The sequence below is a fragment of the Camelus ferus genome, chromosome 10, assembly GCF_009834535.1.
Source record: "Camelus ferus isolate YT-003-E chromosome 10, BCGSAC_Cfer_1.0, whole genome shotgun sequence".
NCBI classification, from domain to species: domain Eukaryota; kingdom Metazoa; phylum Chordata; class Mammalia; order Artiodactyla; family Camelidae; genus Camelus; species Camelus ferus.
This window is the reverse complement of record NC_045705.1, coordinates 22,291,102-22,308,593: the sequence shown is the minus strand read 5'-3', so window position 1 is coordinate 22,308,593 and position 17,492 is coordinate 22,291,102. Positions and strand designations below refer to the sequence as shown.

General features: G+C 39.8%; 1 protein-coding gene across 3 annotated transcripts in view; it reads right to left on the bottom strand.

Annotated features, from left to right (window-relative positions):
* Nucleotides 1-16,107, bottom strand: part of TRIM44 (tripartite motif containing 44) — an 89,170-nt gene extending 73,063 nt beyond the window's left edge. Inside the window, exon 1 of one of the 3 annotated variants that reach the window (XR_004323152.1) lies at nt 15,052-16,057. Coding sequence is in view for 2 of the 3 variants with exons in the window: in XM_006195037.3 (XP_006195099.3) it covers nt 15,052-15,723 (672 nt within the window). In the remaining variant the exon portion in view is untranslated. Of the gene's footprint in view, nt 1-15,051 lie in introns of all 3 variants that reach the window. The other 2 variants (XM_006195037.3, XM_032488464.1) reach the window with 2 other exon arrangements.
* Nucleotides 16,108-17,492: the final 1,385 nt, after the last annotated feature.

Sequence of the window (17,492 nt, the reverse complement as noted above, 5' to 3'; positions counted from 1 at the left end):
TATTTTCACTTTATAATGGAGAAAAATGGTTCTGTGGAAGGCAAACGATGTCACCCAAATCACACAGCTGGTCAGTAGCAAAACCAAGATCAAAAAGGTCCAAATGAAAAAGATTTATACAAAAGAAGAGGCTGGTATCAAGAATACACGAAAAAATACATAAGGGATTCCTATAAATAAGAAAAAGCCAAAAAGCACAAAAGAAATTCCAACAAATAGTATGAACATAAGCGGAATGTGAAATGGCTAATAAACACATGAAAACATCTAAAAGATGCTCAAATTCACTTGTAATTATGGTATCATTTCTTATCCATCATACTGAAAAAAAAGTTTTGATCTGATAATACCAAGTGATGAGAGACTGAGGAAGTTGGGGATTTTCATATGTTGCTGATATAAAATCATAAACCCACTTTGAAATCACACTCCTAGCAAGCCCATTTTTCACTTTCTCCCCTTGAGAAACACTAACACATGTGTCAAGGAAGCATGCACAAAAATATTTATTGCAGCACTGTTTGTAATACTGAAAAGCTGGAAACATCCTAAGCATCCATCAATAGTGGGTGGCTAGATATACTATGGAATTAACAAACTATGGGATATGACAGCAAATAAAAAGAATGAGGTAGATCTGTATGTACCTGGGTACAAGGCAAGACATAATGTTGAATTAAAAAAATAAACTTGCAAAACAATGCATACTATATCATTTATTAAAAAAATAAAACTATTATTTTCTATGAGTGATGCATATGTATGTAAAAGACCAGAAAAGCAATGACTGAAAAGACTAGTGGGGATAGTAGTAGGAAGAGTCTTAAACTTACATATATGTATCCCTATTGTCTAATTAAGATTCAGTACACCAAAAGGGAGGGAGGGAGGAAGGGAAGACAGACCTAAGGTTTCTGCTTCAAGCGCCTCTCTCCATGAGTTTGCCTAAGTATAAATACTGGAGCACTGAGCACTGTTCCCTTCACAAGCAAACACATGAACCAACAAGTATAAAAGAGGGTTCTTCACCTAGGGTTCATGTATTGATACTGACTTCAGGGAGTTTGAAATCCCCAAAACTGTATGTAAAATTTGGAATGTACATGCACTTTTCTATGAAAAGAGACTTGAGCTTTCCTCAAAGTCCCCCTAAAATTTAACTTTCCTAGAGTAAAGAGCATTGCATAAAGAGAAAGGAGACCCAGATTCCATTCCTAGTTCCTAGTTCCAGTCCTACTAATCACTGTATGAGCTTGGAAAAGTCATTTTACATCTCTGGGTTTGTCTCTCAATTTTTAAATGAAGAAAATGGACCCAATCAGAACCTACAAATTCATTCACAGCCTACACCCTACATAACTCTTTTTTTTTTTTTTTTTTTTGCTGAAACTGAGCAGCAATTAACCTGCTTTAGGCAAGGCAAGCTCTCTCCAGGTGGCCACAGTTGCCCTGGCTGGCTTCTCTCATTTACATTACCTTTCTGGTCCCTGTAGACATCTAAAGTTGCTACCCCTGGAAGCAACTCTTTCTGAAAGTTTCCTAACTCTAAGGGTCCTTGTATCTGAAAGTTGGAATGTCCTTCAGAGGAGTTTAGAATACCTCATAAACACATGTTCATCCATTCACTACAAAACACAGAAATATAGCTCATTCTAACATAAACATCCTTTGAATATGGGCAAGAAGCAGAAACAAAGGTGAAATATGGTTGGTAAAGTGGCATAAGAATAAGAAGTACTTCTTGACAATCGGTCTCTGTACTTCTATGGGAGTCAGTCTAGTCTAACGCCAATAACCACCTGGGCACCAAAAGAAAAGTCATGTGTCAGTATAAATCGCTTAAATATCTAAACTGGCTCCTAAATATTGAATTCTATATTACAAAAAATCAGGAGATGCTGAATTCATAAAGAATATTGGCTGCCCTTGTGTTGGTATCATGCTTAAAAAAAAAAATCAATCCAACTTTGTCATTTTCACAAAAAGGTTCTGTTTGAGAGAAGCAATATAAAAGGATTGGAAGATTCTAAGGCATCCAATCAGAAAGCCAAGTCTTGACAAAAGGAAATGAAACTGAATTTCAGTATCACCACACCATGTCCAAAATTCTTCATCTTCTTCACATGACTTGATTTTCCAACTCCAAATCCACTCCTATGTTAGGCAACCATCTTTATATAGTTCCTCAGATCCAAAATCATTTTGGAGACTGAGAAAACCTATCAACAAGTCTCTTCAGATCTAACACTAAAACGTATGGCAAATATAACTACTCTTCACCATTTCTACTACTCTCTGCTTGCTCCTAGTCCAAGGAGCAACACTGCTCCCACTCAACCATCCTACAGTCTATTCTCTACACAGGAACTGGAGTGAAATTTTAAGGACATGAATCAGATCACTCATTCCCCTGCTTAAACAGTCTATGGCTACTCAGAATGCAGTCCAAAATCTTTATCATGGCTTACTTGGTAATCTGACCTCATCTACTACTCCTCAACCTGGAACCCTTACTCATTATACTCCAGCCATCTTTTTTATCCCTCAGTAAGCCTGTTCCATCTCAGAGCCTCTCTATTCAGACAACTATGCCTCCCTCCCCATCTTCCCACCACTGGTTCTAACTATACCCAGGTTACAACCTCAAAAAAGTCCTCCTCAGATCCTTAAACAGCCTCTCTCCCATTCCCCCATCCCAGTCACTCTCTTCTCCTTCCCCTAGTTACTCACAGCATTTATCGTTATTTGAAATGTTATTTACTGTTTAACTTGCTTATGTCTGTTTTGCTCAGACAATAAAAGCTCCATGAGACTGGCGACTTACTATTAAATCCTCTACAGCCCCAAATACTCCACCTGATTAAGTGAATAGATCAAAGGAAAAAAACACCATGCCACTAACTTCAAACAGTACATAAAAATATTTTAACAAATACTCTATTTCTAAGAATTGTGGTAAAAATTAAGTGAGGTAATACGAAGGAAGTTTATAGTAGAGCCTGGCACATAGAAAAACCTCAATAAATTTTAGTTATTGTTGTTATTGTTATTATTAATTGAGTAACAATATACTGAGTGACTGACTACTAAATATCAAGTACTGAGCTAGAGAAGTGCTGAATGGAAAAAATGAACAAAACAATCTGTTACTAACCAAAATACTCTGTAAAATATCTAGGAAGAAAATCCCAGATAGAAGGGAAAGAATAGTTTTAATAGTCTGATTAAGATATTCAGAAAGTATTTATTAAATACCTTCATACAGATTATAAACATCAGCACAACTCAGAAATGTTAAATGGAAGTGGGAATAACTGAGAGTAGAGGCAAAATGGGATGGGGGAATGAAAATGTACTTTGGGGTCAGACCTGGATTTTTGAATTATTAACTAGGTGATCTTTTGCAAAGCTCAACCTCTTTAAGTATCAGTTTTCTCATCTCTAAAATGAGAATCAGCATAGCATGGCTTATTGTGGGAGTTATATCAAGATCAACTGAAATAATGAATAAGAATCAAGTGACCTAAAGCCACTTAATAACTATTATTATTATTATTCTCCTCTGTGGAAAGTGCCTCACAATTTCAGCAGCAGAGAAGTGTTTCTAGACCCCCTTAGTTTTATAACCTCAGCTAAAGGTTAGCATTTCCATTCTTCACACACATGAAGTCAGACAGCTTATACCCTGCCAGGGCTCACGCAGCCCCAGTACAGAGAGGAGAACAGCAGGGGTGCCTATACCATCTCTCCCCCAACTGCCTGCTGGAAAGAAAATGGAGGCTATTTTCTAACCAGAAAGTAAAGGGTGTATTGCCCCTGCCTCCCCTCTGCTTCTATAAAAATTTCCCACAGTTCAGAATGTAAAACAGAATTTAAAGAGGACAACCAGCAAGACTTGTGAACCTAAAATTAGACCTACCAGCTGTGTTTTGGTTAGCTAGTGCATAAGGCACCAGCAGGACACTGAAATATACAGGAGCCTCTCCTCTGAAGACAAGCTTTTCACCAGCCTATCTACCCACCAGAATAGAGCAGGCAGAAGGAACAGAAGGAGTGGGGGCTGAACAGTTTTCACCCAAAGAAACTTGGTGTCTGAACTTCTACTTCTGCCAGACTAACTGATCTGGAATTGAACTCAGCATAGAACATCAGATAGCTCTATAACAGTAATAAGAGTAAGAGCCACTAATTGCTGAGGGATTATTATATTCTAGGCATTGTGCTAAGCTTTTTACATGTATGATCTTGTTTGTTTCTCACTACAACCCAAAAAGGAGAAATAATTAATGCACCCATGTTACAGACGAAGAAACCAAGGCTCACGAAACTAAGTGAATTATCCAACATGACACAGCTGATAAGTAGCAGAGCTACTCAAACCCATAGAATGCAAAGCCAACTAAGGCAAGATTGCTTGGTCCTTCATATTCATTCTCCCACTTTCCCTTAGTAACAGACTCTAGCTTTTAGCTGGACACACCATGGCCTGAAGAAAAGACTGTTTCCCATCCTCCCTTATAACCAGGTAAGACTTTGGGACTAAACTCAGGCCAATAAAACATAAGCAGGAAAGTGTGCAACTTCTGAAGGGTTCCCTTAAAATAGAGGGATGTGCCCTCCTTTCTTTCCTATGCCTGCTATCCTGGAACTCAGATGTACTGGCTAGACTGCTGGCAGGCATCTTGGTCCATGACAAAGACTAGACCCTAAGGATGACAGAGAAGAGATAGAAAGCCTAGATTCCTAGTAACTTCATGGTTCCTCCATACCAGTTTTAGACTGCCAATGTCCAGACTTTCTCTACACAAGAGAGAAATAAAACATCTATCTTGTTTGAGTTGCTCTTATTTTGGATTTTTCCAAATTATTTCATTATTTTAAATGCAGCTGAACTTAATGTAAACAGTGACATACTAAATCACTATGCAATACTGTCTCTTTCAGGTCTTCACTGATGCCCTGGGACTATTTGAGATTATACTGCGTATCATACATTTACCAAATATTTCATGCACGTCTACTCTCCAATAGGCACTGTGCTAGGTGCTGTGAACACAAAGACGAAAAATATATAGTCCTAACCCTAGAAGAAGAGTTTATAACCCATGTAGGACAGAGACATGTGAAAAAATAATATTGATACAGTATACTGTATTTAATGCTATAATAAGGGTGCACAGGCTGTTGCTATGGGAACACAGGGGACAGCTGCCTCACAGTTCAGCCGTATCTACTTAGCAAAATCCTATCCATCTTTGAAGGTCCACCTCAAATACCACTTCATCCAGGAAATCTTTCCTGATTCCATGCCTCCAGCTGAAATTAACTTCTCTTTTCTCTGAGCCCCTATGTCATACTATTTGTACCTCTTTTCTAATATTTACACACAAATAAGCACATGGAAAGACTGTAAGCTTCCTAATGTCAGAAATCTTCTCAATATCCATCACACAGCTCACCATAAGTACTCAAAAATCATTCACATAAATAAAATTAACTTAAAAATATCAGTTTTGACAATAAAGCTAACTATATGCTACAGTAGACATAATAGAATAAATGTTTTCTCTAGTATTCAATTGAAATAGCAGATTACTGTTACCCAGTCAAAAACTAGCTAAATACATCTGAAGTGTGTTTAACTTATAATTAAATGTTCAACAAGAATAACTTAATACATCAGAATGTATATCAGAGTCATTACCCACGTGGTTATTTGCCATGTTATGGATCGAGCACTTAGTTCATTTGGAAGATCTGGTTTGTTTGTTTGGTTTTATCTTTCCATTCTTGATTTGTTTTTGACATCTGAGAGGGCATCAATATTGATTTTTTAATCCCCTAATGCCATGTTGGTTTGATCCCTATTGTAGTGATACACACACAACACAAACACACAAAGGATTCTCATCTCTACTCTATATATCAGGACTAAAGTTTTTATTTCACCCCTTCTTTGTTTATACTGTCTCCTCTTCCGAGAGACCTGTGAGCATCTGTGCTCCTTCCTGTCACACAAGTTTAGCCCCTTGTTAGGCTCTGGATATTAAAATACACCACAGGAACAGGAGCATAAAACTAAGCTAGTTATCCCAGGCTGAACTGTAACTTCAAGCAGAAGACACACTGACACAGATCAGTCTCTGGCTTCTCAGTCTTGGGTCAGATGCAAGGGAAGAGAAAAGGTGGGTATTAACAATGGGAAGGAAGGGCAACCTCCGTGTCATGGGCTGTGGTCAAGAAAAGGTGGTACCACAGGCACACAGTCCTTTATCCCCAGAGGAGCTTAAGAATATTATGCCTACTGCATCAGCAACCTTCCCCTGAAAAGCCTATAGTATAATACAGACATTATATGATCCTTGTTCATGGGACATGACATAAAAGAGAGTCAGAGACAGAAAGTGCCAGAGGACTTTCTGTTCTCTGTCTCCCAGACATCAACAATAAGTCATCTTGATAGTATGTACCCTTAATTCTGTGGTCTTCCTCCTCAAAATCAGTAACTCCAGTCTAACCATGAGATGAACATAAGATAAATTCCAATAGAAAGATATTCTACAAAACACCTGACCATCCCTAAAGATTCTGATTTATGGCTGGGATGAGGCCAATCACAGGTGTTTCTTATAGAATCTCCTTCCACAAGTGATTCTAAAATGTGGCAACAAGGCGAGAAACACAGTTTACTTTGTTAACATACTTCCTACTCCTCTTTCACTCCACTCTACTCCATAAAGACCTTTTTGCTGTCTCTCACCACCCCAAGTTCACCTCTACCTTAGAGCCTTTGCATTCACCATTCTTTCTGCCTTAACCATGCTTCTCCCAGACTTCTTCTTAATTCTTAGATTATGAAGTGTAATTTTAATAATGAAGATTGTGGGAAGAGTCCATGCCCTTATAAGAACACAATTAGATGGCCTTTCCCATCCATTTAACACTACAGAAGCCCTCTAGGCTCTCTTTAATGACATTACATCACCATGAATGTCAAATCCCCTGAAAAACTGAGCTGTTGTAAAAGAGATCTCCATAAGCTCATGTTCCCTCCATAGAATAGTATCTTCACCTGTGTTAACAGCGCATTACAACTGCTATAACTACGCTACTCCTCTCACTTCAAGAGCCATCTAATCCCTTTACAAAGAGTTGTATGAACCAAACCAAACATCTCTGCTATGAATTACTGGATTTTTGGGCAAAAAGCACTAAATGGCAATACAGTAGAAGGGTTTCCCTAGATCTTAGCAAGATCTCACATTTCAGGTGTCTGTCCTTATGTCATATGCTCAAAGATGCCTTCCATGATCAAATAGTAGCTCCCTCCTGTCACACCACTCGCTCCTTCACTACTCTGACTTACTGCTTTTGTAGTATGTAATACCATTCCCAATTACTCTATCTTACCGTCCTCCCCAGCTAAAGGGTAAACTCCACGAAAGCTAGGGCCCTGACCGTCCTCTTCACTGCATACTTCCCAGACTTATTATAGGTAAAGAAACTAGATTTTGAAGGGGAGACTGAGATGGAGAATCCCAGAATTGCAAGCCTCATTTTAATTTTCTATGAACCATTTGGGGCAGCTTCAGCTGACACCAAGACATTCCCTTTATGTTGGTCTTGGCTTTTGTCTTATTCTATACAAATAAATAAGACACTGACTCAACTATTGTGTAGCCAATACCTCAAAGTTTCAATAGAAGGCACTTTCAGATACGAATAATAAAAATATAAATAGGGATATTACAGCAGTCAACCTTCTGCCTCCCTACAGCGCTACTTCTTACGAGCTGACCACAGAGCCAGAGCCACTGGCCATTAGGAGATACAGCAGTGGCACACCTCCACCTCCAGCCCCTCTAGCGTCACAGCTGTCTGAGCATGTGCCTATATCCCTCCAACCACGCTGCTACTAGATCCCCTCACAGCTCCCCCACTATCACTTAACCATTCTTCTCCCCTAATATCTATCTCAAAGTCACACTCAAGGGCAAAGGGTGTGGCTTCAAAACCTTTGGATCTGTCCGTAACAAAGCCACGTTAAGAACTACAAAGATACTTACAAGTACTTGCTGAACTCTGTCAACCACTTTTCCTTTTGCCATTTTACAAGACTCCACCTTTTCTTCAGGTGATCTTAGAGTGAACTAGACAAGTGCTTTTAAAACCATAGGACATGACCCATTCATTATTGTGCAATGAAATCAATTTATTGAGAGACTCCAGAAATTTTTTTGAACAGAACAGAAACAGAACACCTCATATGCAGTAAGGTACACAGTGTTCCATTTGAGTTAGTTAAAGGTATATCTGTGTGTGTGTGTGTGTGTGTGTGTGTGTGTGTGTGTGTGTGTGTGTGTGTGTGTGTGTCTGTAATCTAGGCCACAATGTAAACTATATTTCCCCTACTATAGATTATGTTCAAAATAATGTTTTAAACTACTGGTCTAGAGTTTTGAATATATCTAATTGCACTTAACATTGTTCAACAAAAATGATTCATTAAATGTTGCTAAGGATGCAAATTCCCTTGACAGTACAAGAATTTTCATATGAAAATATCCATGAACTAGATCAAGTTCTTTTGTCAGACCCAATGACCCATTTTCAGAACCAGAAATTATGGTCACGGTGAAAGAAACCTGAATTTCTGAGATGGGAAGTTATGACCCAGATGAGAGATCATAATATGGGCTGTGTAACTGTATTTCTATGATAAAGCTAGAGCACAGGCTCAATTCAAATTTGGACCCACAAAATCCTTTAGAGACCAAATCCTCTGGAGCCAAACTGGAAACATGTGCAGGAAGAAAGGCAGTACTTCAAAAGTCACTTCAGTAATTAAGGGTTAAATTTATCCCTCCAAGGTGTTTACCCTAGTCCTTTTGGCATAGCCTTCAGGGGCCTCTGCCCTAATCCCCTCTTGCTGTACAGCCACCCTGGTTTTCTGTCCATTCTAGACTACTTCAAAGTTTGCTTTACTCAAAGTACCAGCAGCCCTTGGGAACAATATGGCCTTCTACCACCAACATTGGTCACTTACAGCCCGGTTTGGGACTAAGTATCAAAACACAATTGTTCAAACTCCTCTCAACTCTAAACTTGTACATTTAACTAGACTCCTCCAATTAATGGTAATAACAGCTAAAATTTAAAGAGCACTTACAATGTGTTAAGCATTGTTAAAGTGTGTTATCACAAAGTAAGTTATTTTATTCTCACAAAAACACTAGTTTAATCTTAACTTTATACCCATTTTAGAAATATAGAAACAAGGGCAAACTGTTACCTAACTTGCCCAAGGTCAAAAAGCAAGTGGCAGAACTAGGATACTTCCTGTCCCTCTCTAATCCCACACTGTGTTTCATTTTCTTCTTCATAACACTTATTACATGTTTATTCGCTTATTTGTTCTTTTTTATTTCCTTCCAATACAACGTACGCCCCAATACAAGTAGTGACTTTTCCCCTTTTGCTCACCGCTATATTCCCAGTGCTTAGAAAGCACCTGCCCTTGGCCAGTGCTCTGTAAGTACTTGCTGAATGAATGAATGCAGTGTAACAAAGATCCTCTTCTTTCACCATCATCATGCTGAGCCACTTTTAACATTCCAAGAGACCTACTCTCTTGTCAATAAGCAAATGCACATTGCCTTCAAAATACATGAAACCAGAGGTGAACTGAAACTAATTAAAGCTATAGCCAAGATCTGACCAACTTCAAATTTTTATTGGCTCAAAATGATCAGGCCCTCATCCTAGCTGCCTAACAATGTAAATGGTATGCTCCTTCTGGGTGGGGAGGGAGACAATACTTTCATGTCTACAGTTCTTTTAAACACAGTATCTATTACTGGTTGAAAAATTATGAGAGATGAGAAGAATCATGAAAATTTGGCTATATAATCAAGAATCAGACCCCAAAAGATAGAGAAATGGATCTTTTAAAAAATAACCAAATAGAGGGGAGGGTATAGCTTAGTGGTAGAGTGTGTGCCTAGCATGTACTGAGGTCCTGGGTTCAATTCCTAGTACTGACACTAAAAATAAATAAATAAACCTAATTATCTCCCCCCCTAAAATTTTTTTAAGTACCCAAAAAATAACTAAATAGGCATTCCAGAGTTGAGGCATTTTTTAAAAAAGTACCCTAAAAATAACCAAATAGGCATTCTCATAAATTAAGAATTTAACGAGTAACACTCACTGCAGTATTTGCAGCTATAATAAATAAATGAATGAGTAGATATGTGAAGTGATTTCTAAGACATACTGCTAAGCGAAAAAAAAAAAAAAACATAAAAGAGAATTTACATCGTCCCCAAACCCACAATTCCAGTTTCACCATAAGAAAAACATCAGGCATATCCAAACTGAGGGACAATCTATGAAATACCTCACTAGCACTCCTCACAATTATCACGATTATCAAAAACAAGAAAATATAATGCGGCCAGAGGACCCTGGTACAGAAGTCATTAGAGGAAAAATCAGTGAAATTCTAACAAGGTCTATAGTTAAGTAACACTGTTTCAATGTTAACACAAGCAGAGCACAGGAAGCAGCTCTTCATCTGAGTAGAGTTACAAGAAATGTACTGTGCTCACAAGAAACTGGGCTGTACATTTGATTATAGGCAGAAAGTGAGGTGTGAGAAGGGAAAGAAAGTCATACAAAGCAAACCCTACAGCATGCTCAGAGTGGGAAATATAAAGAGGACCCTTTCCATACAGACTTGGAGACCCAGAGTAAAGACAAACTAAGGTAAACTTGCCACTATCTTACCCTCCAAAGAGGACTGTGGGGAGTGAAGCTTTGGAGCTGAACAAAATGAGGCGAGTGTTGGGGTGGAGGTGTGCAGAGTGGGATGAAAAAAATCTTTAAGAGGTTGTCAACAAGGGCAGGCACCTCTTGAAAACCTGGTTGAAGAAATCTCAAGCAATTAACTTAGTTTAAGGGGGTTCTAAACAAGTTGTATTCTTAGGCCTTAGCAGAAGCAAACTCAAATCCTCTTTCGAAGAATACAGTGTCATGCCAAGGCTTGGGAAATCCCCACAAATAATTTTTTAAAGGCAATGAGAAGCTACTCAAACATAACAAGCACAAAAAGAAATAAAGAAACATGAAAAACACCACTGAAAACAATAGCTATCAGAGAGAGATACACAAAAGCTTCACATACTGGAGTTATCAGTGACAGATTATAAATCAACATGCTTCCTTTTCTTAAAGGAATGAAGAGTATAGCTACACTATGAAAAAAGATAATAGGAGGATTAGATTCACAAATTTATACTAGTAAATTTGAAAATTTAGACAAGATGGACAAACTTCTAGGAAAATATAACTTCACAAAATTGACTTAAGGAAAAATAGACAACCTGGACAGCCCTCTAACCATCAAAAAAAAAATCTATAATCAAAAATATCACACAAAAAAACAAAACAAAACAAAGTATACACACACACACACACACACACACACACACACACACACAGAGTCTTATCCAGATGCTCCAGATGGCTTCCATGGTCAATTCTACCAATCATTTCAGGAAGAAATATTCCAATCTTATACAGACTCTTCCAGAGCATTAAAAGAGAGAGAAAAGCATGTGAGAAACAATACATCCTGACTCATACTATGAAGCCAATATAACCTTGATAGCAAAATCTCATGAGGACAGTACAAGAAATTTACAAGCTAATTTCCCCCACAAATATAAATTTTAAAATCCTACATAAATCACTAATAAACTAAATTCAAAAACATAAGGATACTTCATCATGACCAAGTTGAGTTTATGCCAGAAATGCCAAGTTGTTTTAATTATAAAATATAATAACACACACACGTACTTGCAAGAAGAAACACTTCAAGAATAAGCAAAAAACTAGTAAAACTGGTTACCAATATCTGTTGGGGGAACCAGGTGAAAGGGGCAAAGGTGAGAGGCTTTTGAGACATGTGAACATATTACTGATTTTTAAATCTAGTTTAATAAGTATATCAATTAATGCAAATCGTATTAACATAATAAAAGAGTAAAATCACATGGACACCCCACAGATGCAGAAAAAGCATTTGATGAAATTCAGTATCCATTCAATATTAAGAAAAACTACTAACAAACTAGGACTAGAAGGGAACTTTCTTACTCTGATGAAATACATCTGTGGAAGAAAAAACTACCACACTTGTGAAATGCTATAAACTATCCCTCAATTAAGAACAAGACATAAATACCCACTATCACTTCTATTCAATGTTATAATAGAGGTCCTATCCAAAGCATTAAGGCAAGGAAAAAATGAAGCAGACATAAGGACTGGAAAGAAACAAGAACTGTGCCTCTTGCAGATAATATGGTCATGTGTGTACAATAAACCTATAGATTCATCATTAGAATTAGAATTATTAGAATTAAGTGGATAGTTCAATACAAAAATCAGTAAGTTAATCATATTCCTATATACAATTAGAAAACAAAAGTTAAAAACATCTTTAACAATACTATAAAAATTTAAGTATCCAGGAATAAATTTCACAATGATGTACAAGATTTTTCAGGAAAAAAATTATAAAACTTTACTGTGAGGCAATACAAAAGACCTAAATAAATGAATCAGAAGAGTTTATTTTGTAATAGTATTAATTCTCCATATAATGGCTTATAATTTCAGTACAATACAAAAAAAGTCCTGCAGACTTTTTTTTTTAAATAGAACTTCATGGTATGATTCTAAGAAATGTAAAAGGTCAAGACTGACTGAGACACTCTTCTAGAAGAACACAGTGGACAGATGTGCTCTACCAGATATTAAGATATGTTACAAAGCTATGGTAACTGAGAAAACATGTTGTTTATACAGGGATATACTAACAGATCAATGGTACAAAACAGAAGAGCCAAGAAACACATCACACGCATATGGGCACTTGATAAATGACAAGTGGCACAGCAGATCATGCAGATAGGACAGGCTTTTCCAAAAATGCTGCTAGAGCAATTGGCTACCTGACAGGAAAAAAAAATGAAATTGAGCCCCTATCTCCACTACCCCAAAATCAATAATAAGTGGAACAGGGCACAAAAAGTACTAACTATAAAGGAAATTACTTATAAAATTCTACTATATCAAAATGAAGAACTTCTCTGTTCAAGGCACAATTTTTAAAAAAAGAAAATGAAAAATTAGAGAAGATATTTGTAACCTATATAAACAAAACAGAAGTCAAAAATAAATATACAAAAATGCCTGCAAATTAATGAGAAAAAGACAACTCAATTGCAAAATGAACAAAAGACGTGAATGAGTGCTTTACAAAAGAAATACATGAGTCTCAAGGTCATCAACAACCAGAGGAATGCAAATTTAAACCACAAGAAGATACCATTACATTTTTATAAGGCTAAAAAAAATTTGAAATTCCGCAGTCAGAAGTGTTGAAGACACTGAGCAACAAGAACTCTCACTCTTCATGGCAATGCAAACTGGTACAACCACTTTGGAAAACAGTTGGCAACATCTAGCATCTTTGAAGATATGCATAATATTATGACCCAACAGTTCCATCGTAGGTTTATATTCTATTTAAACATATGTAGATGTGCAGCAGGAGACATGAACAGAATGTTTACACCAACATTGTTTATAATAACCAGAAGCTCCAGAATCTGGAAATAAAATGTCCATCTCTGACAAAATAGGTAACTTGTCACATATCTGTAAAATGGAATTCTATACAACAATGAAAATAAACAAACCACAGGAACCCACTGGATGAATTTCACAAACACAGTGTTTTGAAAAAATGAGGCAAAACCCAAAAGAACGCATGATAACAATACAACACCAATTGTGTCATGTTCAAGTTAAGTTTAGAAATGCATACATATGTGATAAAAATATAAAGATAAGCAAGGAAATTAACCAGAATAATGGCTTACCTATGGGGAAGCGAGATGGTTATAACTGGAAAACTATAAAAAGAGCATGGGCTTCCCTATTGCTACTAATATTCTATTTCCTAATCTGGGTGAAGGTTACATCCATATTTGCTTTATAATTATTTTTCAGACTGTGTATATATTTTTACACACTTTGAGAGCGTATTTTTTAAAAAGAAAGGGAAAATCTTAACATAGAGGATTTTCATTATCAAAGTATTTGTTATCCCAGTGCCAGCAATTGCAAGGTTGCTTAGGGAAACAAAAGGCATCATAATGATATTAACCAATGAACTGATCACTCAAACTTTCTTCCCTGGTAAACTCCAGCAATCTCTCTCACTGATTATGAACATCCACAATATAAACAAAAGGAAAATCATTTTCAAGTTCATTCATTCAACAAATATTTACTCATATTTATAATATTTCCAAACACTGTTCCAGGGAGCCAGTAAGGTTCAAGACAGATAAAGACCCTGGCTTCTTGGAAAAGATGAAGGACATGGGACTCCCTCTCTCATCTCAATTTTGCCTCCACCTTCTCATCCTCCTTTCCAATCAAGTACCAAACATGAAGAACCTAAAAGGAACGCAGGGCACACATTAAATTATCAAAACCATAACCTTAGGGAGTCTTTTCACTACAGAGAAATTACCTGCTTGGATTTATCTGACTAAACCATGGTTCGCCATGTTTTCAAGTAAGCAAAGAAACTGCCTTATCGAGAGCCTTAAGTCAAGGCGACTAGTCTCAACAATGGAGATGCTGTGGAAATAGGCTTAAGTGGAGTCAAAATCCCAAGGAATGCTCTCTACCTGGGATCCGGAGACCAGAGGCTTGCAATTTTCCTGAAATTGCATACTAGGTTTTTGCGTACATGTTTTTCTCAGGTCAGAGTCCAGAACTTTCATCTGATTCTCAAAGGAGTTCAACCAAAAGGGGTCAATAAGCACTGCCCCCCCCCCCAACAAGTTGAACAGACAGCTTTTTAGGGACATGATGAAAATGAATGAGACCACAGGGAGGCCACCACCTGAGTTGAAACCCAGGTGTCCTGACATCTAGGCCTATGCTTGAATGCTCAATACTTACTCTTAGTTCTTCGAAGGCTTCGTCTAGGGTGGAGAGCTGGTGGCCCTGGTGAGCGCCAATGACTGGGCACAGGACACAGATGAGCTGCTTATCTTCCTGGCAATAGGTACTCAAATCAAGCCCATGGTCCGGACACTTCCTCTTGGCCACTCTCTCTGCTTCCATTTCTATCTCTGGGTCAAATTCGCTTTCTGCCTCAGTTTCTCCCTCTGCCTCGGATTCTCCCTCTTCCTGGTTGTCTTCCTCTGCTTCGCTCTCCTGCTCATCTTCCATCTCTTCCTCACTGTCTTCCTCACTCTCGTCATCGCTCTCGTCCTCGCTCTCTTCCTCCGTCTCGCTCTCCTCTTCAGATTCACTGTCTTCCTCAGACTCGCTCTCTTCCCCAGCCTCGCTTTCTACGGCCTTCTCGTTTTCCACCTGGGCCTCGTCTTCTTGCTCCCCCGCCCCGCGCTCCCGGGCTCCCGAGGCCCAGGCCTGCGAGGCGCCGTGGACGTACTCGGCCAGGTGGTGCCGGGGGAACTTCTGCCCGTGCGCCTCTGCGTGGCGGCGGCAGTAGCAGAAGCCGCATTCTCGGCACACTTCCTCGGCCCCCGGAGCCTCGTCGGGCTCGCACTCGTCACATGTGCCGTCGTGCGGCAGCTCCTCGAAGGCCGCGCCCCCTCCGGAGGCCATGTGGGGGCTGTGCCGCGGCCCGGGCCTCAGGGCCTCCGAGCTCGCCGCCTGGCCTCGGCGCGGCCTCCTCGGGTCCTCCTCCCAACCCGGGGCCCGTCCCGGGAAGTGGCCACGGCGTGTCCCGCAGCCGCGGTGCCGCTGCCGTCTGCTCCCAGGAGCCCCCGCCGGGCCGAGGAGCAAGCACCGGGCCTTCCCGCCGGCTCGGCCGCTCGGCGCCCGCTGCGTTTCCTCTGGCGGGCTAGGCACTTCCGGCGCGGAGACCCCGCGCCCCCGTCGGCCCCCGCGCCGCACAGCCAGCTCGGCCTCCCGCTGCCCTCGGCGAGATCTCGGCGCCGCCGGCCCCCGCAACGCCCCGGTTCCACTTTCCCTTCCCCCGTCAGGCGGCCTCCTTTCACTTCCTGAGTCATTTAAAGTGGCAATGGCCTTTTTCAGCGTTTCCCGCGGGGGCTCAGCATCCCCGGGAGGAGGGGGAAGATGGATGAGGTCTCCCGCTCACTCCCGCGCTCTCCGGAAGCGGGACTTGGGCCCCGCCTCCTCCACTCCCTCCCTGAAGGTGTCCATCTGACTTTCCAAGGCCACTAGGCAGGTGGACAGGTGCATTTCAGTCTCTCTCCTTCCAATTTGTTGCTGTCCGCCCCAGTTCCCCGCTGCTGCCCTATTCTGCAAGGTGCCAGGACAGAGTGTTGTTTACCAGACTGAACCTGACCGCTTGCGATTTCCAGAGGGCCCCGAGAAGGGTTATGTTTGTTCTCCTAGGCTCAGGGAATCAGTCAGGGTGAGCAAACAGACATTTTTTCGATCTAAAGCAATACTCTGCTTTGTCTGTTTGCAAAATCTATTTGCATTCCTCCTCTCCTAGCGACTCAGAAACTCTAAGGTGGGCCCCACCTCCTCCACTCCCTCCCTGGAAGTGCGCCTGTTTTTGAGAGCTTGCCTTGGGTTTGGCTGAGATGGAAGGTAAAGTAGGTGGGGAGAGACCAGTATTTGTCAACTGAGAGTTCCAGTGTGCAGTCATTATCCTTTATATAAGGACATCATCTAAATTCGGATTGGACTCCAACAGAAAGGAAGGGGACCGTTACTTATTAACCAATACTAAAGTGCCAAGAATCGGGCTAGATCTTTTTGTGGCCCTTTAAAAGCCAGATTCAGAAAAGCCATAGTCCGAGGGCCCGCAAATCCTGTTACTACAACTTAGTGGCCTAACCACCATGTATCCTTCTGTTTTCCACTTAAAAAAAAAAAAAAGTCAAATGGAAATAATGGTAATACCTACCTCATCGGGCTGTTTTGCGGATAAAATATAAAGGTGCCTGCCTTATAGAAGTATTCACTACATTTTAACTGCTATTATTGGCACACATTGTATTTATTGCATATAATGACCCTTCGAAGGATGTTTTAAACATTTTTAGCACATTGGGCATTTTGGCTGGCTGCTGGTAGTGTGAGCAATCCCCCTCCTCTATCCCATATCTGTGTCTCTCCATTCGTAGAAGAGCTTTTGATTTGTACTTGAAAAGGAAATGAACATTTTGACCTAATCCTGGGAGAGGCTAAGATGTGGCTGAGAAGAAGGTAGGGAGATGGGACAGTGTCTGTTTTTCATTGATTCTCTTAGACACTTTTGAGTTAGGATTTCCAACTGATTGTCACAAAAAAGCCAGGGGCTTGGGTGGGGTAAAAATCATCTAAAATAGTTTTAAAATCTCTGCATTTAATGAATGCTTAATTTCTGTACAGCTTTTGTCAGATATTTTATTTCGGGA